The sequence below is a fragment of the Trachurus japonicus genome, chromosome 24 (genome assembly GCF_045865225.1).
Source record: "Trachurus japonicus isolate A0001 chromosome 24, Traja_1.0".
NCBI classification, from domain to species: domain Eukaryota; kingdom Metazoa; phylum Chordata; class Actinopteri; order Carangiformes; family Carangidae; genus Trachurus; species Trachurus japonicus.
In genome coordinates this window covers 23,732,534-23,757,037 of record NC_140930.1, presented here as the reverse complement: position 1 = coordinate 23,757,037, position 24,504 = coordinate 23,732,534, and the positions used below count along the sequence as shown (strand labels likewise).

The 24,504-nt window shown below is 40.6% G+C and overlaps 1 protein-coding gene across 5 annotated transcripts; it reads left to right on the top strand.

Annotated features, from left to right (window-relative positions):
- Positions 1–4,234: 4,234 nt before the first annotated feature.
- Positions 4,235–23,888, top strand: tpd52l1 (tpd52 like 1). Of its 5 annotated transcripts, XM_085771396.1 has the most exons (11): positions 4,235–4,305; positions 6,578–6,676; positions 8,049–8,249; positions 10,740–10,760; positions 14,103–14,221; positions 14,370–14,518; positions 17,148–17,249; positions 19,957–19,971; positions 20,629–20,667; positions 21,105–21,165; positions 21,769–23,888. In XM_085771396.1, exons 1-11 carry the CDS (start codon positions 4,290–4,292, stop codon positions 21,889–21,891), a joined length of 945 nt encoding a protein of 314 aa, XP_085627522.1. In that variant the 5' UTR covers positions 4,235–4,289; the 3' UTR covers positions 21,892–23,888. The 5 variants fall into 5 exon arrangements, with proteins under 5 accessions (XP_085627522.1, XP_085627525.1, XP_085627523.1 ...); XM_085771399.1 differs by lacking the exon at positions 8,049–8,249; XM_085771397.1 differs by lacking the exon at positions 19,957–19,971.
- Positions 23,889–24,504: the final 616 nt, after the last annotated feature.

Here is a 24,504-nt window from a genome sequence, read left to right as displayed (position 1 = left end):
AAGGAGGACTTCTGTCTGCTTGAGGGTTTGTATAGTGATATTGAAGTCTCACACACACACACACACACACACACACATTCATATCCTCTTGACTCATCCACACTGGCTCGTACGAAAGCACACACACACGGGGTGCTGCCAGGAAACAGGAGATTTTCAAGAGCTTTAAAGGTCGTCACCTGGCAGCAGCCGGCTCGCTGTCCTTCTCTTATCCCTCTATCCTCTCCTCCCCGCTGTCGTCCCTCAATTTCTGTTTTTACTGCCTCTTTGTCTTCCCCCTGTGATCTGTCACTTTGCTAACATCCTTTGTGTCCCTCCTGTCCTCTTAAAGGTGTAAGTGGATTTACATCCCTCTGACCTCAGCCGTGAGTGGAGGCGGAGAGGCCCACAGTTACAGTACAGAAAAAGGCTCAGTTGTGAAAATAGGTGATGTTGGTCCACCGGGGCTGTGGCTGCTGCTCAGCCACTAAACACCGACCAAACTGATGCTTCTGTTCTGAGCCTCTGATATGTGAAAATAACTCAGAGATACCAGCGGTGCAAGCTGCGGTCAAGTACATCAGTCACAGGTTTTTTTTATGTGCGGTTTTATCCCACCACTTCATGGATCAGGCTACCTTTTTTTTTTTTTTGTCATGTTGCTCTTTCATGAGTGTTATGTGAAGGCGAAACGAGGCGAGGAGGAAAAGCACAACACGCCTGCACATAAGGGACGCAACAGCACAGAGAGGAGGAAAAGATGTGAAATGATAGAATAATGAAAGGTTGAAGGAGGGGAAGCTGTAGTTTGTATTTATGAGTTCGCAGTGGGCACCAGTGGACTATATCCTGAGTGTTACAGCACGTTTCATCACTGAATCTTCACTAAATCCAGGATTGAAGGCATGAAGGAAAAGCAGCATGTGGGACGTTTTACAGAGCAACGCCATTAGCTTGGCTTTATCCCAGGGATCTGAAAATATTTTCTACATCTGGGAGTTAATTAAAAAAAAATCAGCTGTCCAGTGCAGTCAGACTGTGCAGACAGAGTTCCTAAAGGACACAGAGAATAGATAGTAACACACTGATTTCAGCAGCCAGGGGAGCTCTTGAGTCTGGGTGTGGATGCACTCTCAGGGAGTCTGTTTTCTGTTCACCGTACCCAGAGCTCTTCACCTACACGAGCTGTGCCACACAAACCGCTGAACAGCGCCGCAGATTCAAAAATGCTTCCTGATACGTTCGCCCAGAGCTGCTTAGCAACCATATTTAATCCCAGGAAATAAAGGACACTCGAGTGTCAAAAAGAGAATCCAAATATCCCAGTGTTGCGAACACCGTGTGTGTGTTTCCCAGCCCCGCTCAACTGTATTGTGAAGCCTCTGGAGATGAGATGAGGGGTTGAGGCTGGGGAACAAAACAAAGGTGAGTCAGCACTGGGAAGCTGAATGTGTTAGTTTTGCGCCAAACAGAAATACTGAACTCATTGTTGACTTGCAATGTTTTTACATGTTTTATCTAAATGCTCAGCTAGTTGTACACTGACATGTTGAATTTCTGTTTTGTTTGATTGACATGAGACTGACTGACAAGAGTGTGATGGACATTTGTGTCTCCAGCACAGAGAAACGTATCAGCAGAGTGAATTCAAAGTTTATTTAAGAGGGGCTGTTTTTCTCCATGAGATAAACATGTATTTATAGGTTTCCACAGTAACCAAAAAAGTGTATACTCTACCACTGCTGAAACGACTGGTTTATTGATTATTGCCAAAAAGATAATGTGTTATCTTTGATGTCTGATTAAATATTCACATTATATATAATATATATAACATACTGTAATATAATATTTGGTCAGATGAGGCAAAGAGCTTCTTAGGAGCAGGAGTTTATAGTCAGATTTATTTGGCTGTCAGACAGTTATTGCAAATATGAATTGGTTCCATCTGTTTAGCTACGGGATAAATGCAAATGAGAATGCTTTTCTAACACGGTTTTGTTTGTCACAGTTTTCCACCCACGTCTGATTCCTTCAACTTTTATCCATGTGATGCAATGTAAAGTCCCCATGTCAAAATGTCATCACTGCTGTGTTTTATGGTTGTATGAACACTGATATTCACCTAAACCCCAAACAACTGTTTTGTTAAAGCTTGAAAGAAAGTTCTATATTTAATCCAGTCAGTTATTTAAGACAGTGATTTTCCTTTGCTGTGGTGTATTAGCTGGCTGATGCCCCTGGCCCTTTTAGTTTGTGTTACAGTCCCAGTGAAACTGGCATAAATATGCAACGGTGCCTTCACAGCCTCTATAGATCAGGGTTTGCCAGCATGTGGTTGGAGACCCCTGTGTGACTCCAAAGATTACAAATGGGGATAAAAAAAAATCTATCACAGCCTCGCCAGGGTACATACATCTCAGAAGAGCTAAAGCAAAGCATAATATATCATAAGGCAGAGTCCTAATGTAAGATAAATGTATACTGAGCCACTGCTGGATGTAGCTTTGGGTCTGTTACCCAAGTGCACAGAGCAGTGTCCAGTGTTTTGTTTTTAATGGAGATTAAAAGATTAAACCAAACATCTAAAAATTACAGCGACCACATTCAGTGTGTCAGCCACATTTATTCTGGCTCATACCAACCCCACTCTTTCGACTCATAGATGTAAAGGAGGAAGTGGTAACACAGTGAGCCCTGTTTCCAACATTACAAGGAAAGTGACTATACCAAAAAGATGTATCATTTATAGTTAGGGATAATACATTTCTACTCAGGAGGTCTGTGACACACTATCTATTATCAGGAACATCGGAATGGCTTTTCCTTATCTAGTCATGCACTTGCTTTAAAGACAGCAGCATTATGTCTATGTACACACCACTTTGTTTTCAATAGTATATCTGTTTAAAGAAATCTCCGCCTGATCAGAGTGCTCCTTGTTTGCACCAACAACACACTCTTCCACCTGCTGCCACTGTTCAAAATGTCTGCTGATATTATCATGGCTCACTTAGCCACAAACACTGTTTTCACCTGAGGATCTGACGGAGAATAAATTCAACTGGGTCAAAAGCCAAAACGATATTGGTTGACTTCTTTTTACTTTCATTTAATTTCACAAATATTTCCAACAGTTTTATTGACAGATGTGTATTATACCTACACACACCCCAGTCTGTCATCATCCCATACACACATACACAGAAGATACACCAACAATAAATTAAAAACCAGGAATATAAATATCAATACATGAACTGTGACAAGTTATCATTATTCATGAATCATGTTTTCCATTTGATTTAATGTTTTAATTATTTGATATTAATGGATCACACCCCCAGACCATTAGCTCACATTTGTGTCGACACCTTTCCTCTCTGATTTACCTAAAGCTTTTTGAAGTACTGACTCTGTGACATCGTCTGTTGGTGTGTCCTCATCTGCAGCCACAGTTGTGAGTACAGCTTGATGTCAGCAGGGGTCATAAGAGGGCCACAGGAGCCCATCGCCATAAGCTTCATTTATGCATCTATAATGCAAATACAACATTTTACAGTCACTGTAAAACATATTATATGACTGCATTATTTAAAATGTTATCAAGGAGTACTTAATGTAAAAGAGAAAAAGAAAAAAGAATAATAAATCAGCAATGAAAAAAATACAAGTTGAACTCCTTTATCCTTACTTTAATTTTTGAAGTAGATAATTGTTATTTTTATTGTCTTAATGTCACATAATAACAGTAATGATTGTGATTAGTAGTAGTAGTAGAAGGCCTAGTGGTAGTAGGTAATTCATGGTAAGGATTTTACAATACAAAAAAATACAAAAAAACAATACAAACATTTTTCAATACAAAACTTAGAATACAAAAATTTCCTAAGGAACCTACCCATGTTAAACTTCCTTTATTTGTGATACTTTGAATATATTTAGATGAATGCTTCTGCTTTCAGTTTTTTTTTTGTTAATAACCGTTATATTAACGTCTACTTAAAGCACTCAAGTAGTAGGCCTAGGCTACATGACACGAATACCTGAATGCGTTTGGAGTATTTACATGAGTAGCCGACGGTATCAGTGTTTTAACCACACAAGTATATTCAGTTCAATTAAAGTGCGGTAACTTAATTGAGTGAATTACAATAGCTCGAGCTCATTGGCTCGCGCTCTAAGCTCCGCCTCGGAGATGAACAGGCGCGTGACATCCGAGGAAACCCGAGTAAATACGATCCGGACAGAGCCCCGACACCCGGTGCGTCCCACGAGCTCCGTCAGTGAAGCTCACCTGGCCGCTGCAGATGGAGACCAGACAAGGTGAGTCTGTCAGGGTGTGTGAGTGTGTGTGAGTGTGTGTGTGTGTGTGTGTGTGTGTGACAGACGACGTGTTACCTGGCGGACACACGCTACTGTCCGTCGGTGCTGCGCTCTGTTTGTTTGCTGTTGATCTGATAATGAGCTGAAGTTGAATGTAGGCTGCACACGTCACTGTACGGAGGTTAGAGGAGCGTGGAGACAAACTGGTATAAAACTGAAAATAGCCTATAGAGAGACTGAAAAATTCAGATGTGGAGAAATAACTCTAATAATATTTTTGCTTTTGCTTCACGTTCCCTCAAATTTCACGACTGTTAAATCTAAGAGTGATTCATTCATTGAGCTGAAGAGATTTCTCGTCCATTGGCTCTGGTTAAAGAAGCAAATAAGCACACATAAAGCTTCAAAACACACACACACACACACACACAGACACACACAGTGGGGCCAGTGTGCAGTTGGCTTGTGTTACTGTTTATCCAAGACAACAAGGAAACTCCACACCAGCGCCCTGTGTTGGGAGCTGTTCCCTGCTGTAGAGGCTGTCTGGTGGTTTAATGCATGAGCTTTCTGGTATTCCTGGTATTTGTAGAAATTCAGCAAAGGGACAGTTTTCCCCCACATTTTCCCACCACTCTGAAATCAGTTATAGCGCCCTGTTATCCACACATGATCTCCAGCTTCTCCACTCCCCTTGAGCCATTATAAAACTAACCAACAAGTAGCCCGTTAGACTGTTAAACCCAGTTCACTGCTGTGGTTTTCCTAGATGTTAGTTTTCATAATAAAATACTGGTTTGTGAGAGTTTGCGTGAAATTAAACAGCTTAAAGATGCAATAGTATGAATTCTACAGTTTAAATGATATTAATCTGAACCAGAACACCCTGTATTAATTTCCTCTTAACACCTACGTACCTGGAACTAAAGATTGTGTTATGCTTTGTGTTGAATGTAAATAGTATAGGTAATAAGCCTGCATTCTTCTTTAGACCTCGTCAGTTTGGTTCATCCAAGAATAATTATCTACCAATGATTTAAATAGCTCTACAGCTTTGCAGCCGGTGGGATAAGTGTTTGTTTGTGCAGGTAGTTAATTGCTTTCCTTTGCGTTCCAAGTCTGAATGGGTACCTGTTACAGCAGCAGGGGGGCAGGGAGGCTTTAGGGCCACAGATGGAGAAGTGCACGTATTGTGCAACATCAGGATGGTTTTCATTTATTATGGGAAACATTGAAATTCATCTATTTGGTGTGATCAAAGCTCCCCTTTATAACTCTTCCATGCAAATGCATCTTAGATGTAACCCAAAGTTCAGTCCTGGACTAAACTGATTTCTACACTGTATAGCATTTACAATGTTGTTGCTGTTGGGCCGTGCTGCCAGCAACTTGGCTGCTGGTTTAGCTTCAATTGATTTTGTAGCCATATGACCATCCCCAGGCCTCTGATTTAGCATAGCCACATGACCACTGGGCCAAATGGGAATCTTGTGACCGAAGGTATTTCACCCCGGTCAAAAAGAAGGGGGGAAGACCCAGAGAGGAGAGCAAAAAGAGGGGGAAGTGTTAGAGTGCACAATATACACATACTATAAGTTATTTTGGGAGCATTTCATGCCTTTATTAGTTAGGAAGAGAAGACAGGGGAATGACATGCAGTAAAGATCGTCTCAGTTGGGAGTTGAACATGGCAACATGGGATGTACTCGAACAACTCGACAGAATATTTGTTAAATAATCTTCAACTGATTAAAAGGCAAACCTGAATTATGAAACACACAAGCGTGGCCTAATGTGTGTTTCCCTGAAATGAGCCTGAAAGTGTGTGGCTGCTATGGAGTCAGGTTTTACACTGAATCCTGCAAGTTAAGCTGTGGAGCTAGAGGGAAATGACTATTATTGGAACAACACTGGCCTTATGCTGGTCTGCTTCCTCCTATAGTGCTGCAGTGTGGTGTAATGAGGTGTCATCAGTTTCCAAAGTATGTAGATTGCTCAATAACCTTGGATATTCTTGCTTAGTTGCTTTAAATGTCCAACAGATCACACTGTTAACTCGGCGGGACACAGATTTGCTACTGTGCTTTTTTCCTCGATTGAATTCCAACTCAGAGAAGTTCAGATGTGTGCCACCAATGGTCAAACATCAGATTTCCTTTTCCTGTGCAAATGCAAACTCAGACAAGCTTCCTGCAGCCAGATCCCTGTGTCTGTGTTTATTGTAACCAGTGTTCTTGTCTCCTCTCGCCTCTGCTGCCTTGCTCTGCTGCAGAGCTGTACTCTAGTGTTTTGAGTGAAGCAGTGGTGGACTGGGGCAGCATGGGTCCTGGAGAGGAATGGGTTAACTCAGCCACAACCGAGGGAGAGCAGGGTAAGACTCGACTCTCCCAGATGAAAACATCAAATCCACAGTGAATCACATGAAGCAGAAAAGCTCTGCTGCAGTGCACATTGAAAACATTAGCAGGTGTGTGTTACACAGTGCAACAACATGTTTGGAAGTTTTAATTCAGAAAAACCAGTGCAGCATCGGCATCCTCTTGTTTCATGTGATTGAGTGTTGATTGAAGCACTAATAGTCAGGAGCAGAGTGGGTGAGTGTGGTCTGAGTGGGTAAACTGATGACAGCAAGTTTCAAATTAACCAGGAACTGTCCTTTATTTATTCATTCAGTGTGACCTTTTTTGTAGGAATGATATTTGATACGTTAAATGACATTTATTCTGAGTGACCGTCAAAAGTTTCCACCTGCCCAGCACCCAGCACCCAGCACCCAGCACCCAGCACCCAGCACCCAGCACCCAGCACCCAGCACCCAGCACCCAGCACCCAGTGTGGCTATTGCCCCAGGGTCAATAGATTAACCACACGGGACAGACAAAGTAGCTAGTGAACAGTAAACCATTTAGAGACCACTGTTGTTGGAGGGTGTGTGTGTCTGTGTGTGTTTGCTGCATGTTCACCACATCAGCTCTGTAAGGTGGTAGTGCAGTGTTGTGTGTTGTGTTTAGTGTCATTTTTACAGCATGTTTACTGCCACAAAAATCACTTAGTGCAGCTTCTAAGTCAGTGTTTTACAACCTTGGGGTCGGGACCCCACGTGGGGTCGCCTGGAATTAAAATGAGGTCGCCTGAAATGTCTAGTAATTGATAAAAACAAATTTGCTGAAATTAAATTCTAATTAAAAACACCACACATAATCTTAAACAACTGTATTCTATACTTTAACTTTGTCGAATATAAATCGAATTCAGATAAAATGCAGCATATAAAAATATCTGAGCTGGTGCATCTTGATTGACGTGCAGTCACATGATCGCAGGGTCGCCAGAAATTTGTGATGTCAAAATAGGGTCACGAGCCAAAAAAGGTTGGGAACCACGATATAAAGGAGAGCAGGCTGTGTAATGATGATGTGGATTCATCATTAGAATGCAGCAGTGGAGGTTTATAGGATTTTCTTTGTACAAAATGTGTTAATTGATCCGATTTTCCAGGGGCGGATACCTCTCTCTTTTTTAAACATGTTAACCAGATTTCACTCTGTGCTCTTAACGGAAACTTCCTGTTTGATGTCATCTTAAAACCCCTTTAACACGACTCAGAACTTTGCATTTTTTTTGTCAATTAAGCTAAAACATCATCACATGAGAACTCTTGCTTGTGAAATATGATGAGTCAAGCAATTTCAGTTTAGTGTGAAACTGAGAATGAAAATGTATTTAACTGTTACTTTGCTCAGGTTTGAGTCAGGGTAGGTTTTTCCGCTCCGGGGAGCAGAACTCACATGAGGAAGAGTCGACTCCTCCTGAGCTCCAGAAACCCACAGAATGGGGTAAAACTTCACCTGCAGGAGGGGAGGATCAGTGGGGACAGACGTCAATGTCCCACTCTGACAACTGGGTCATGTCCACTACTTGGGATATGCAACTGGACAGCACAGGTGAAGAGGGACGTAGATTAGACCCCGTAGAGTAGACACTAGTCCTTCACTGTGGTTGAACATTTACTCGTCATCGTGACTGACTGGGATGGTAACGTCACACTAGAGTCACTGAGGACAAGTCTAATCTAGAGGAAGCAAACACTGGAACTCAAGAAACAACAAACACATTGTGGGTATGTTATAGGCAGATGAGGATAATGTTTGACTTGATGTTTTTAATTTGGTGGGTCTGCTTTAAAATAGTCAATCAGTAAAAGGAGCGACTATTTCTCCACCAGTATTTTAGTCTTGGCAGGGCGGATGGATCACATTGGGCCTAAATAAAACAACAACAACAAGATAATATGATTAAATTGTCAACTAAATGATCAAAAGTTGAGAAACGGAAACAATGAGAACGGTTTAGAGACTTAATTTCTGGTATGTAGTTGAAACGTTCTGAGATGCAGACAGCGTAGTTGTAATATATCTAATTATCTCATCTTTGGGGGCTATAGGTGACCTCAGCTGCAGAGGTCATGGCTTGTGTGATTGACTTGTGTCAGCAGGATTATGCTAAAAGTGCTGAACCAATTTACACTAAACCTGGTGGAGGATCCATCACATTTTGGGGCCAATCGATATCATTGACTATGAATTTGAAATTTTTCCTCCGAAGTGTGGTGCATGTTGTTTGACACTCAGACTGGCCTTGGCTGAGGTCTGCACTCTACTGAGCAAAATTTAAAATTTTAAACAGAAGAATGATGTATCCAAATTGTAATCCATGTGTATTACAAGTGGGTTTATCAGGTTTCAATGGACAGTTCTGGTAAATAACCGTCACACAAGGTTGAAATTACACATTTTATTGTGACTTTGTTCATGTTAATGAGTCAATATGTTAAAAGTCTAACAAATATCTGTTCTAGCAAAGTTCAAACAGTCTGTGGTCCATACTGGAAACCAGTTCAAGATGTGAAACTGAAACTATCATGCCCCAGTAATTATTAATGGAGGGGAACCAATTGCAATGTTATAGGTTGTGATGGGGACAGTTTGTGGGTCAGACAACATTAATTTATCCCTACAGGACAACGTTAAATGTTCAACCACAGTTTTGACCCTCACTGTCCCCTAGGACATGATTAGCTGCAACTGCAGGTGTCCACTGGTGACACGCCTGAGCAACTTTCACAGCAATGTACAGTTCACACCATCAGTATTAATGGAATGGACAAGCATTCAAGTATTAGCAGAGCCACCATGTAAGCCATTTTCTGCCTATTCACAAGACTTGTGCTCCTCGGTCTACCAGCTGTTTGGTCATTTTCTAGTTTGCAGCTGTTTTTTCAGCGTGAACCCAACGTCTCCTCTCCTCATACCAACAGACCACAGAATGACAACTCTCTCCGTCAACTTCAAGTTGTGTGAATGTTGAAACAACACACAACTGTGGAGCTCACGAAAACTAAACTTTCAGCATTATCGGTTAAAAGCACCATATGCCCCATATAATTCATATATTTACTAATGTAAACTGCCTCGAATTAAAGCTAAAACCTTATTATATATTATTCTATGTCAAATTGAATGGAAATTAGAACAAAAATATGTCAATGTCCAAATACTCAAGTGTAAAGGGACAAAAGTATCATTAAAAAATGATTACATTTGTCCACAGTGTTTTAAAATGAAACTCTGTTTGACCCTGTTGCTTCAATTTAGTAGAGAGCTGTTTGCATGTATCTTGATGTAGATGGCTACACTGTCATAACAAGTTTTTTCAGGACCCAAGTTTACTCTGAATCCTGCTTTGATGGTTTATCTAACCAGTTTTTGCACAGTGAAACATATGTTAACTTACAAGTGCCAGCATTCCTCTAATTCCTCTCCTAGCAGAGAATTTGTCTGTCACAGCCGAGTGCAAATGACAGGGACCTTATCTTCAAACGGATCATCAGATTTTTTCACTGATTTTATTTTTAAATTGTCCATGACGAAAAGTCCGCTCACACACTGCCCTGTTTGTCTCTGTGAATGACAAACTGGAACACACATGTGACTCTGCACGAACATGCATACATTCAACCGGGAGTGAAAACTTGGAACTTAGACTGGTAGAAAATCTTGAAATCGTTGGCTCTTCGTGGAATCTCTGAACTCTTCTCATGGCTGTGTGAGCCGGGACAAATAATCAGATTTCTCAGTGCACTTAAGACATGAAAAGCTTCTATCTGAGCCATGGGGGTTTAAAAATCTGATTGTCCTGCTTCTGTGCAACGTAGGCAGAAATAGCTGCCTTGCTATAGAAAGGTCCCACTTGTCCTGGTGCATGTGAGTTTAGTGCTGTTTAGCTGCAGTCGTGTGAACTGTGTGTTTGCTGCATGTGCTGCTGCTGCTGCTGCTGAGCCTCATCTTTAAAGCGGTGGCTGTTTTGGTATCAACAGAACTGTCTCTACTAACCTCACTCTGTCCTCTCCTGTCTTATAATGCGACCACATCCAGAGAGAGGACACCTCACAGCAGGTACGGTTAACGCTTCATCTCCATTCTGTCAAAAATGGTGTTGGCTTTTCTTTTTCTTTTCTTTTCTTTTTTTAATTTTTAGTTTACATGCAAAACCAGGTCAACTCCAAATGCTGTGACACTGTGACCTACATGTTTGTGTGTGTGTGGTACCTGTCTGGTCAGGATGAGCCTGTAACAATACCACACTGCAAAAACCCCAAATCTTACCAAGAATATTTGTCTTATTTCTAGTCAAAATATCATTTTTAGTCAAAACAAATCTCTTTATACTTAAAATAAGATTGTCACATTAAAAAATAGCTTGTGTTTAGACACTTTTTACTTCTTTCAAGCTTATTTTCAATGGAAATAAGTAGAAAAATCTGATAGTGGAGCAAGTTTTTCTTTCTTATTACAAGCACAAAAAACTTGCTTTCACTGGCAGATTTTTCTACTTATTTCAATTGAAAAAAAGCTTGAAAGAAGTAAAAAGTGTCTAAGAACAAGCTATTTTTTGATCTGATGAGTCTTATTTTAAATATAAAGAGATTTGTTTTGACTAAAAATGACATTTTGACTAGAAATAAGACAAATATTCTTCGAAAGATTTTGAGTTTTTGCTGTGCAGGCTAATCAGGAAGATGCAGTCAGAGTGTGTAGAGCTCCTGTTGTCTTGTGATGGCTGTTGCAGGATCAGTATCTGGAAGGTAAAGTGTCAGTCCATGTTTCAGTGACTCTGCCTCTGCTGCATCATACATGAGTCGGTGATAGCTGACACTTGAAGTTATTTCTTTCTCTTTTAAAGCAGAAGTAAGTGATATATTTGTGTTAATATAAGTCTTAAATAGTTCTATCTTCCGACAGCAATCACTTACATAGAGTGTTTGGACTGAAACACGGGTCTGTCAGTCACTCTGCTCTGCTCTGAGCCCAGGAGAAAACATTTATCGTATCCTACAGTTTTTATCCAATGAGGAGAGAGAACGGCATGCAGGGCTGTGTGTGCAGCCAAGGGACGCCGTGAATGTGGCGACGTAGGGACGAGGACTGTTATGGTGCGTTCAAGGAAACTCGTATTTTTCCGACCGTGAAGTGGTACCAGTTCGATCTGGTACGAGTTCACGGGTCGGAAGTTACGAGTGGCCGTTATAGTGACTTTCACCGGTAAAACAGGTCGGAAAAACATGAGTGGGTTGCCTGGAACGCTACAAAGTCGTAAGTTGTGACTTGAAGCTGTAATTTACGATTTCAAAAGCCTGCCTGGAACGCAGCATTAGCGAAAACGACCGGACCACTTACTTCTGCTTTAATTATTTTAGCACAGGATCATTATCTGGAAGTGCGTGCTGGTGTTACTGTTTGTGGGTGTAATTGTGTGCATGAGACACAGAGTTGCGCTCAGGAGATATAAGTATAGTGTGCGAGTCGTATAATTAGATGTTTCACAGGCAATTTCTCCCTAAACACTGTTTTCTAAATCTTTGAATGAAAACATTTTGTTCATGAAACTCTGCTGCAGAATTTCTGCCGCTCACAACATTTGTTTTATTTGTTTTTATCTTGTTTGGAAAGATTAGATTTGATCTCTGACTGTGACTTCTTAAATCCTCCGGCTCCGAGGAACTTTTGGTTTTACATCATCATCTCTCTCATTTTAGTTCATTTTACTTCAGATTCTCTGTTACTCAGTAAACCACTAAAATCAATTACTGTGAAAATGCAATGCAGTCTGCTGCCTGACATCTGAAAGCAGCTTCTTTATCTGTGTGTGTGTGTGTGTTTTCATTTTATGTGTGTGTGTTCTTTGGTGTGTGTATGTGTGCAGCGGTCTGTAGTGTCAGTCAGTGGAGTTAAAGCAAGATAATCCACATCAGTTAATCCAGATTAGAGCTCTGCAGGCCGCAGCCGCAGATTACATAACTGTCAGACAGAGACACACAGACAGACAGATTCACACAAATACAAAACCAGAGGAAAGAACAGAAAGACACACACAGCAGGAATACAGGGAGATAAAGTGGTTGAATGAAAACAGAAATACACAAATATATGGCACTACTTTTTAAAGTATATTTGGGGGCTTTTTATTGCCTTTAATTGATAGTGCAGTGGAGAGAGAGACAGGAAATGGGGAGGCAGAGAGGGGGAATGACATGCAGGAAAGGGCCGCCCAACGCGGGATTCGAACGGGGGCCGCCCGCAGCCTCAACATGGGGCAGCAGCTCTACTATGTGAGCTAAACGCTGCCCCGACATGGCACTACTTTGATGTTGACATTTGCTGGGGTGGAGGGAAGGGGTCAATAGTTTCTTGTTTCAAATGATAGTGTTACAAAAAATTGAATAGACAATAGATCAATTAGTATATTGAAGCAAAACAATCCTGTTAGTTTGGCTGTTTGTTTCAGCTCTATGATTTGCTGCAGGAGAGAGGAAGAATACATTGTTTTAATTTCCTCACTGGAATAATGAACCGGTGCTTAAAGTGACTTGACTGACTGCATACAGTACTGTGCAAAAGTTTTAGGCAGGCGTGAAAAAATGCTGTTAGTCAGAATGTTTAATATCCATCATGCACCATCAGTGAGGCGTCTGATTGGACCCAAATGTATTCACAACAACCCCAAACATTCAGCCAGTGTCATTTAGAACTATCATCAGCATAAAGAGGAACAACAAGTCCTGGAAGTGATGGTGTGGCCTAACCCTTTGTTTTGTTTTGTTTTGTTTTGTTTTATTTTATTAAAAATGACACGCTAACATTTAAATTCCTACCAATTCAATGTTACATTAGTTAAATGGACCAGTATCTGTGCATTTACCTTTATTTTTGCGCACATCTGCCGATAAGGTTCCAACATCATCTTTTTGGGAAAGTAACGGTATTTAGGAATCTTTATGATTAATTGTGGTGTTTAATACTGTACCACAATTAATTGTGAAAACGAATAATCGTGACATCTCTAGTAGAGACAGAAGGATCTGAGGAGCTCCAAGATATTTGGAAAAACCACCGGCCCAGGTCCTTCAAAAACCGTGTGCTGTTTTGAAGGCAAAGGGTTGTCACACCAAATATTGATTTGATTTAGGATTCTCGTCTCTTTATTCACTGCATTTTGTTAATTGATGAAAAAAAAAGAACACTTCCATCTTTGAAAGCATTCAGCTTTTTCCACACCTGCCTAAAACCTTTGCAAAGTACTATAACTCCAAACTTCAAAAGACAGAGACTAACTTTTTTTTGAAGTCATATTGTTATTTTCATGTACTTAATGTATCTTTTTCTTTGAATGGAGCTAACATGTGTCACCTTCAGGTGCATCCATGAACACGTCACCATGTGTGTGAATAATTGATGCAGGTTTTCTGGACTCAGACCCGCTGAGAGAGGCTGATGAGGATATGGCGTCAGAGGTCAACCTGAACAACTCCATCATGACAGAGGAGGAGAGAGAGGAGATCCAGCAAGAACTGGCTAAAGTATGAACACACACACACACACACACTATTTGATGGTACAGAGACAGTAAAAGAATGAGCGCTGGTTAATAGCTCTTTGTGTTTGTGTTTGTGTTTGTGTTTGTGTTTGTGTTTGTGTTTGTGTTTGTGTTTGTGTTTGTGTGTGCAGCTGGAGGAGGAGATCAACACGTTGAAGCAGGTTCTGTCGTCCAAAGAGAAGCAGCACGCAGACCTCAAACAGAAACTGGGCATCACTCCTCTGAGCGAGCTTAAAAACAACTTCAGCAGAGGCTGGCATGACATGCAGAGCTCCGTAGCGTAAGTTTAATGTGTGTGTGTGTGTGTGTGCGAAAGCGTGAATCTCGTGATACAAGGTAGATGAAGAGTTTGTAGGTTTAATTGAAGGGAGAAAGTGTGTCTTTGAGTGTCACATCGAGGGTAAAAACAACACCTAACAGACTGGCTTCTTTGTTTGCTGTCAACACTGTCGGCCTTTACAGGACCAACACAAAGAGAGTAAACAGACACATTAAGAGCAGGTATTCATCCGGCTATAACATCCTCCTAACTGAGGCTCATTTAGAAACAGAGCGATCAGAAAACCTAATTAAAAAGACATGAGCAGCACAGCATGTGAGTGACTTGTTATCAGCTGCGTTCACCGTAACAGACAGCATGAATCTGATTTAAAACACATCAAACGGCGCCGAGGGCCACCGCTGACCTTCCACCAGTTGGCTTCACGTGCCCTCTCCGGTCTGCGCTCCGCGTGTTCATTTCCCAACCCAAACAGAACCACAATCTAGTAAACAGCTTCACCTTTTAATGTTAGATTAGACAGAAATGTTTATCACAGAGGCTCATTTCAGAAGAGTTCACGTGTTTTAGTACTTTATTGTGAAGAGAAATGATCTAATTTCCTGATCAGGCACTCAGTGCTGAGGTGTGGATCCAGAGAAGAGCAGCAGGATGGAATTTACACACCTCCCTTCTTCTCCAGTTACACTTGAGCCTGAAGATCACTTTACACACGCAGCCTCCATCCTCATCTATAATGAAGCAGCAGTGTGACCGCAGGAGGAAGAAGCAGGAGAGACACAGAGGCCTGATGCCACGAAAGTAAAAAGACAAGAGTTTATGGATTTTAAAAAAAGACAGATGAGGGAACTGAAGAGCAAGTGGCTGAGAAATGAAACCTACACAGGAGTCAGGGCTGTTGCTAAGAATTCTGGGCCCCCTGAAAGAATACTAAAGTGGGCCCCTGACTTTTCCCCTTTTTTTCTAAGACTACGTATGTATTATCATTTTTTATTTAGCCTACTTTGTTTTGATGCTAATGCAGCATTACTATGAGTACTAGTCAGGGTCTTATGCAGAATAAATTAGTCATACAAAGATTAGACTACTGGGGTTTTTTGTGGGCCCTACTGGGCACTGGGCCCCTAGAGTTATCATCACCTTTCTCCCCTATACAACGGCCCTGACAGGAGGACCAAACACTGCAGCTCTTTAAGCCAACATCGACTCTCAGGTTAAATCAACCAGTCAGAAATCAACATGTTTTGGTCTCCATGGCTACTTTCCTCCTTCATAACGACTTCACAGGTGGTGAAGTTTTATTTAACTCAACCATTTCTGTATTTTAAAGATTTAAAGTTGCATATAATTGAGGGCATGGCGCTTTGAGTGATAGGTGGATGAGCAAAGTCTGGCCTCCACACACACACACACACACACACACACACACACACACACCCCTCCTCTTTGCTAATTTTTCCATTAGCGGTAGAGAGATCTCTGAGGTTCAGAACTGCTCTTTGGAAACCTGTGGGTGATTTCACAGAGGCTACGTTCATCTTTATTCACAGCCTATGGCTCTCTGAAGGGCAGTACTGTGGCGGTGGTGAGGAACCACACACAAGAGCTCGGTGTGTGCGCACGTTTGTACAGCACTGTAAGAGAGAAGTTGTGATTTCCTGAAGAGAAATGGTAAAAGGTTGAACGGCTGTTTACACACTGAAAATGAAAGCGTCAGATGTAATACAGTGTGAGATCATGATGACAGCTGATGGTGTTATGAAACTAGTCCCTCTGATGAACAAACTTACACTGATTTGACCAGTTTGTAAGTTTGTGTATGTGTGTTGTTTACAATGATCTGTTTACACATCTGTGTGTGTCTGAGTACAGTAGTACAGTTTTTTTAATTTTTTTACCATCGCTATGACCCGTTGTTCCATACTTTTAACGCTTTTTCAAAACTCATCACACTAGCACAACATCAGCCTGTGTGGGCTGTACAATTAACACATTTCTTGACACATACATACATTTAACACATTTAAAAAAAAAATTTAATTTCCTTTACACACAAGCTCAACTAAGACCAAAACAGTAGATGTTAACTGGCACGTTTTCAATTGCTTTCACACTGTTTGTCAAAACAGAAAACCTCATGTTTAAAGCCGCACGTAAACTGTTTAACCTCTTTTTTGTGATGTGTTCATTCTGCAAAGCTTCTCTGAGATAGGTTGTTCACTTTTTGTAGTGAAACATAATACCTGCATTTACTAAACCCAACAAAAGCAAAATGTAGAGAGGTTCAAAGGAAACTACAACACAAAACTCTGTGCTGTGACTGACTACATGTTTCTGTTGGAAGACAACATGTGTCTTTTTGTAGATTTGGTGAGTTGTGTTAGTGTATTATTGTATTTTAGAAATGTGTGTCTGTGTTTAGTTACACTGTGATTTTGAGGATGACATTTTTGGGAATTGTGTGTTTTAGGTGTGATGTACGTTAAAGTATTGACAAACGGGTCATACTTACCGATCGTAAAAAAGAGTCATTTGAGCTCAACTTGCACACATGCATACATGTATGAAATAATGAAGTACTGTATGTGTAATGCACCTGTTGTTGTGTGTGTGTGTGTGTGTGTGCCAGCTACAAGAAGACGTCTGAGACGCTGTCCACAGCGGGACAGAAAACTTCAGCAGCCTTCAGCACCCTGGGCACCGCCCTCACCAGGAAGTTTGGAGACATGAGGTACAACACACTGTCCTGTCCCCGACCTCTAACAGCATCAGCTGTCTGTCTGTCTGTCTGTCTGTCTGTCTGTCTGTCTGTCTGTCTGTCTGTCTGTCTGTCTGTCTGTCTGTCTGTCTGTCTGTCTGTCTGTCTGTCTGTCTGTCTGTGTGACTGATCGTCTCTCACACTAACACTGGGTTTTCACCAAAAGTCAATCGGTGACTGTAAAGTGAGCTCAGTTGGCATGGCACACTAATCAAGTTAGAAGTTGGATTTTTCTCCTTCTCACACACACATGCCATGAATGCCTTTTAAATCTCTGCGTCGTTCTTGTGGCTTTAATCCCGGTCTCTTTTAAAGGGATATTTCAACATTTTGGTAAATTCGCCTATTGCCATAATCCCTATAGCGCAAGTAGTTCCTAGTATTTGCTTCATGTGTCGTAAATGTTACATAATTATGCTGCACGTTATTATTATTTCATAGCGTGGTGAAGGTGCAGGTCACAACTTGTCCACCAGAGCGTTTTGGGGTTGTTGGATTGTGTATTTAGTTTGATGAGGGAAACGTGGAAATACTGTGCGCCTCCATTTTGTATCTGAGCAGCTCACATCTCTGCCCCGCCGATCTAAAAACAGCTTGCACTGACAATTAAAGGTAATGAACCTATGCTGCGTTCAAGACAAGTCAGAACTCGGATCTTTCCGACCTCCGACCTGAAAACGTGCAATTGAACGCCACCTGAAGTCGGAGAAAAAAATGCACCCCATCTTCGCCGAGGATCAGTTGTCTGACGTCACACAACAATCGACACCTGTGCAGAACCACACCATCAACGGTAAAACATCAATCAAATGCATTTAAATGCCAAAAAAATGCCTTCTGTGAAGCACTTTGAATGCAAAGGTTGTCTTGGTCGGACGGCCATGTTTTTGGTTATTCTGACCTGGTGCGCTGTGAAGTTGGAGCTTCAGAGTTTTCAACTGGGAAAGGTCTGAGTTCCGACGTGTCTCGAACGCAGCACTACTCCTAAAACTAATAGGGATTATGGCAATAGGCAAATATACCAAAATGCTGAAATATTCCTGTGTCTCCCTCATACTCATGTGTATTATGCCGTCCTAGCTGTGCATTTTATGGTCCCATTATCAGCTCATCTGCACAAACCAACCCAGTTTAATCCAGCACAGTGTTAGTCCACAGTGTTACCCAGCTCCACATGTTTTTATTCATGCTTTCCATCTCTGAGTTCTGACTCTAGCTCTGTCCAGTTCAGAGGAGGCTGAAATTATGTAAGACCACTTTAAGCTGCTTTCTGTGGGAGCCGGAGGACTAGAGTAAAGTCTGCCTCCCTCAGCCACTTTCTTTCTCTGGTTGTCTCTCTAATGCTCTGTGCTGCTCTGTCTGAGACACAGACGAATGCATATGTCTGTTCTGCTCTGTATGAAACAAAAAGAGCATCCATGTGTCGTGTGTGAGACGAGACCAGAAAGCTGCAAAGAGGGTGCCCGTGTGACCTGTTGTGTTGTCAAGGAAAGCTTTTGAAGGTCAGCGGACAAAGCTGACTGAAACAGCAACATGTAACCGTACAGCAAACGCCTGCTCATCGAAGCAGAAAGAGGTTTTATTTTATTTCTGTTAGTCATGATGTGTGATTTTTGAAGTAACTTGAAGGCTGTCATTTGTAGTGACGGTGCCTTTCACGGCACTGACCTGTCGTCTGATTGGATGATGATCAAGGGTGTGTTTTAAAAGACAGAATGCCTTCAGTCATTCCTGGTAAAAACAGTTCCATGTGATTTTGGAAAGAAGGGAAACGCAATGTGTTTTTGGTGTATTCCAGCATGGTTGGTCTAGAGTTACTGTTTCCACGGAGGTATGTAGTGTGTGTGTGTGTGTGTGTGTGTAAACAGTAAGCATGTTTGAAATTCCTGCTATACGCCTGAAGTGAGTTCTTGCATGTGATCTTGTCCCATCAATCATTTTCTATCTTATGTTTTTAATTCCTAAAGAAATAAGTTCATTTATCCCATTATCCTCTCATGTATTTTGTTTAATCATTGACACTGTTTTCTCTTGGATTAATGAATAATTCACTTTCAATAGCCTAATAATAATAGTATGTGTGATTGATTAATAGATTTATACTGTTTATGTCTAATATACAAATAAAAGCAACTTATCTGATATAAAGTTAAAAGTCACAGTTGGATGGAAGGTGAGCCTCCTATGCAATGAATGAACCACTGGATAAATCGACAGAAAGGATGTTTTTCATCTCTGGAATAATTTCTGCTGTTGTGTTTCTCAGAAACAACAACAAACATCAAACATTTGTCTTTTCCATTGTGTTTCTGTGCAACGGTTTTTAAATTCTGTGTGATTTTCATGCAACAACTGTGTTTGCAGTGTGTTTATGTGTGGGAACAGATAGTGGCTCAGGGTTGTGTGTAAGGTTGTGTTTTTGTGCGTTTGTTTGTGGTGTTGAACTTCAGTAGAACTTGTACAGTTCAATACAATCTGGTTCCCTACAGGTTCGTAGAATTGTTGTTTACTTCCCACTAACAGATGTGGCTGCTTCCCTGTGGTGAAGACTGAAATCAAAACAACATTAAAACCAGTGGCAGTTTACTTCTTATAGAGAAATAGTTTGTACTAATAACATTAATACTAATGAGCTCTTTTGAAATCATAATGTTTTCAATCTTCCTCCATGCTTCCCAAGGTCCAACTCCATAGGGTAAGAGTCACACAGCTGATTATGCCTCATTAGTTGTTCCCAAACAAAGCAGACTTAACTCAATAGATCTCTAACTGGTTGGTACAGTATGGACTGTACAGCCGAGCAGGCAGCCAGTCAGCTGAGTCCTGTTGAGTGGATGGAGGACGGCAGATCTCAGGTCAGGTGCTCGATCGTCTCGGCACGGAACCAGATCCAATTGAGTTAGGATTCTGATAAACCAAAATGAATTGTCTCAATGAATCATGTGGACAAGCAGTGTCATGAACTTCCATGCACAAGTTGCAGCAGAGTGCTAAAGCTAAGCTACCACAGCTGACTGTCTTTTTCCATCTGAGACTGATTATGACAAGTTATGACATTAATCATTGTTCATCCTTGTGTCTGTGTGAGTGATTACCTACGCTCAGTTTCCCTGCAGAACCACTTGTTACCTTGCTGCTGTATCTTCCTAGTTCCTCCTCCATCTCCTCCATACTGTAGACACCATGCTTTCTCCAGCTAGCTGTGTGGGCCAGCTTTACCCTGGCTTTGTGCTTGTGTGTTGTGTGTATGTGCGTAAGATAAGATGACCTTTATTAACCCCACGTAGGGGGGGCGGAATTTGCAGCCTGTGCTAATCATTAACTCCTCTCTCACCATGCTCTCTGGGGACAGCTACTCTCTCAGACAGTCTATGAGCATGCCCACCATGAGGTAACCAGCCTGTGATTGCTCCGTTATGTGTGTGTTGCTGTCTTTTTGTTTTGTTTTTTTTGCCGTTTTTATACAAGGATTTCCACTTTCTATTTTTGAGTTTTTATTTAAATTAAGGTTGACTTATTTGCTTATATTTCCTATGTACATTAATGTGCTGCTGAATGATAAAATTGTGAAAGAAAAAATATCTGACCTCCTCCCTCTTCCCCCCTTTGTATTGTTTTTAATTGCCTTCATTACCTTAAGGTTTTACATGTATGTCAATACAGAGAATACATATACAGAGTAATATCTGGTCATATTTACAGTATATTAAGTCTAACAGACAGTGCTTATTAGTGTTCTTGTCAGTGCTTTATTATTATCATTTCAGAAAGTAACTGAGATGTAAGTATATTATAGTAAACTATTATTTTTTTTATTTGTTGTCATAGAAACTCCCCCAGCTTCAAGTCTTTTGAGGAGAAAGTTGAGACTACAGTGACGACTATCAAGGTAAACAGTGTGTGTGTGTTTGAGTGAGAGGGAATTTGTATTTTTAAATAACCTGAACCAGATGAAGCTCCAGCATGATGTTTAATGAAAGAACAACGTTAAACATCTTGCAAGACAGTGTGCTGTAGCTTCCTCTCTTCCTCTCTGATGCACCTGTCAGCCTCTGGAGGTGTGCATATGTTTTGAGTGGTTCAATTATTAAATATGGTAACCAAAACTCTTCAAAGACAATCATTGGCTATTGATTCTCACAGTGCGTGTGATACTTTATGGGCTTACAGTGTAGAAAAAACTGTCCTTATAGACCTGATTCTGCTATGTTTAAACAATATTGTGAATTGCTGCTTACTTCTGTCTGATTTTATGATGGTCACTTTTAATACCCTGTCTACAGTAAAAACGGTTTTAAAACTAAAGTTGTTGCAGAAACATTCACATTTAGGCTCAGATATCTCCAAAAACACTGTAGTGTTGGTGTGGTAAAACTCTGCCACCTTGAGCCCATTCTCAGCACAACAAGGACAAGGAGGAGGAGGAGGAACAAGAGGAAGAGCTATTTGTTGATGAGGTTTTTTTGCATCTGTTTTGTTTTTCTTATATCAGACAAAGGTTGGAGGGCCGTCGACCGGGGGCAGCTTTGAAGAAGTCCTCTCCTCTGCAGCGAACGCCAGCTCTCAGGACACGCCCACTAACAACCTGACGGACGACCCCGAGAGGCCGTGTTAGAGCTGCATCCACAACCATGAGACAGGACTGGGGAAAAAAAAAAAAAAAAAAAACGGAACTCTATCACTGCTCTATCACAGCACTTTGTCACGTATCTACCCAAAGCTCTGACTGAAACATTACACAATACTTTTGTTTGAATACACAAACAATCCTGTATAGACTCTAACACTAACACTCAGAGGGAAATTTCTGCAACCCTAAAAAGCTAGAAAATTGACAGCATGTGATGTTTTACCCAGGTTTAGAGCCAGTTGATCTATTGAAGGGCTCTTGTCACATGTCACCTGCCCTCCTGTAGCCCCAAACCACATGTTGATCAGATTAGGTTCAAGTAGAAAAATCAAAGCCTTTGGTTGAAAAACAATGACATATGAAGATGAGCAGGTTTAAAATCAGCTCCAGGAGGCAGAAAGAAACCAAACCCCAGTGTATCTGGTTTGTATCTCTGTCACTTAAGTTGGACATTGCATAGTTTGGCTCATGTAGTGATGAACCTGTCATCACAAGTGGAAGAAACTCAGCTGGAACGCAAAACATGAGGATATTGATTCCTTCTTTCTCCTCCTGCTATGTAAACTCCTCAGACCTGGAACATCGATAAATGTTCAACACATTTTCCACTCTTAACTTCATACCAAAAAGTATAAGATTACATGTTTAGGTTATTATTGGACATATGTGTGTTTGATATTAGAGGAATTGTCATTTTAATGTTACATTTTAGTATTTTTATGTATTCAACCCAAAAATCCTGGGTAAAAAAATGATAAAAGTATAAATGATTTTACATGAAGATATTTTGAAAAGTCTTAAAAGGCACTGAATTCAGTTTCCTCAGGAGAAAGGCCTTAGAAGTCTTAGATATATGATTTCTTTTCTTGTTTTATCTATCCATTAGTCCAAAGGTTTACCATATACAATAAAAACAAACCATAAGATCTTAACATCTTGATGCTCAAATGAAGAGGTTTGACATAACAATTAATTGTTCATCAACATAGTTCATTATACTACAATGAACTAATCGATTAAATTCATGCAATAGTTGCAACTCAGAGATAAAATAATTGATCATTTTAAATAGGTTAGTCAATGTGTCCTTTCTGTTGCTTGCTCAGGTCAAATGAATTGAATTCATTATCTTATGAAGAATTATTTTAACATACAGCTTGGAAGCATGTATGTAATGTGATGTAACTTGTATTTCATCATCACAAATGCACCCAGTCTCTCTCTGAATCTCACACCTGCTGCAGCCTGTTTGAATGCTGGATCACACTAATGGCTGTTCATTCACACTATAGGACAAACTGGTCCATATGGAGCAATGAAACACTGTGCCATGTGCAGTGAAAGATCGACAAAACTATATTCTGTTCATGTATAAATGTGATGATGGACAGGTTTGGTTTTCTCATGATCCTACTATAACTTTATAAAATGAAATCTGATGCTGGATATAGAAATCCTCTGCTGACAAGACAGCCTAGACCACGGACATTTATTTTGAAAAACCAAAGAATGGGACAGTACAACTGTATTTGAAGAGATTTCAACCTGAAATGGTCCAGAAGACTGAAAAGTTTTTCCGTTACTTGCTGACTCACTGGATAGATATACAATACGTGACATTAATACAACACCACGCTGTAACTGCTGCATACAGATGCTGTAATACAATCCTTTGCTGTAATGTGACCCTGAAAACCAGCACATGATGTTACTGCACTTTCAGAAGGTTGGTGCCACAAAAGATAGAAAAAAAAATCTTATTGTGTTTTCTTCTTCTTTCTTCAGCTCTGTCCTGTTACTAAATAACTGAGGTAACGCATGTTCTGTCATTGGAAAATGTATTACAGTTTATAGTTTAGGTTTGTTCTTGGCTCAAAATCAAAATTGTACAAGTTGAAAAACCTTTTTACAAAAGCTTTTACTAAAACTAACACTTAAAGACATAAAATATGACATTCAAATAAAATAACTGTGTTTAACATTTTCATTTGTTTTCTCACAATTATTTACACATTGTTATAAATAACTGTTTCTCATGGCTGACGACTGGATTTACAATGATCACAAAGACGTGTGACTGAACCTGTTGAAAAAACCAAACACAGTAATAAATGTAATCATGTGCAATTAGGTCTATGCAACAGCTTAAAGGGATAGTTCACCCAAAATTGAAATTTCACTCATTATCTACTCACCCTCATGTGGACTAAGGGCTGGGAGAAGTTTCAGAGTCCTCCGTGGCTTCTCTGAGTTATCGGCGTAGCAGTGCATGTCCATATAATGGTTGCAAATGGATACCAACTATCTTCGTAACAAAAAGACACACCAAAAAACATCCAAATACCTCCATGCTGCTCGTATGTAATGTCCGTCTTGTATTGAAGCCCCGAAATGCGAAATTGTCCCGAAAAAAATTAAATAAGTCTATATTTCAAGCTTGTTTTGTAGCGGAAGCTTCTCAAAGCTCCTCTTCCAGGTTCGTCAAATTTGGACGAACTGGGAAGAGGAGCATGGAGGTATTTGGATGTTTTTCGGTGTGTCTTTTTGTTACGAAGACAGTTGGTATCCATTTGCAACCGTTATATGGACATGCACTGC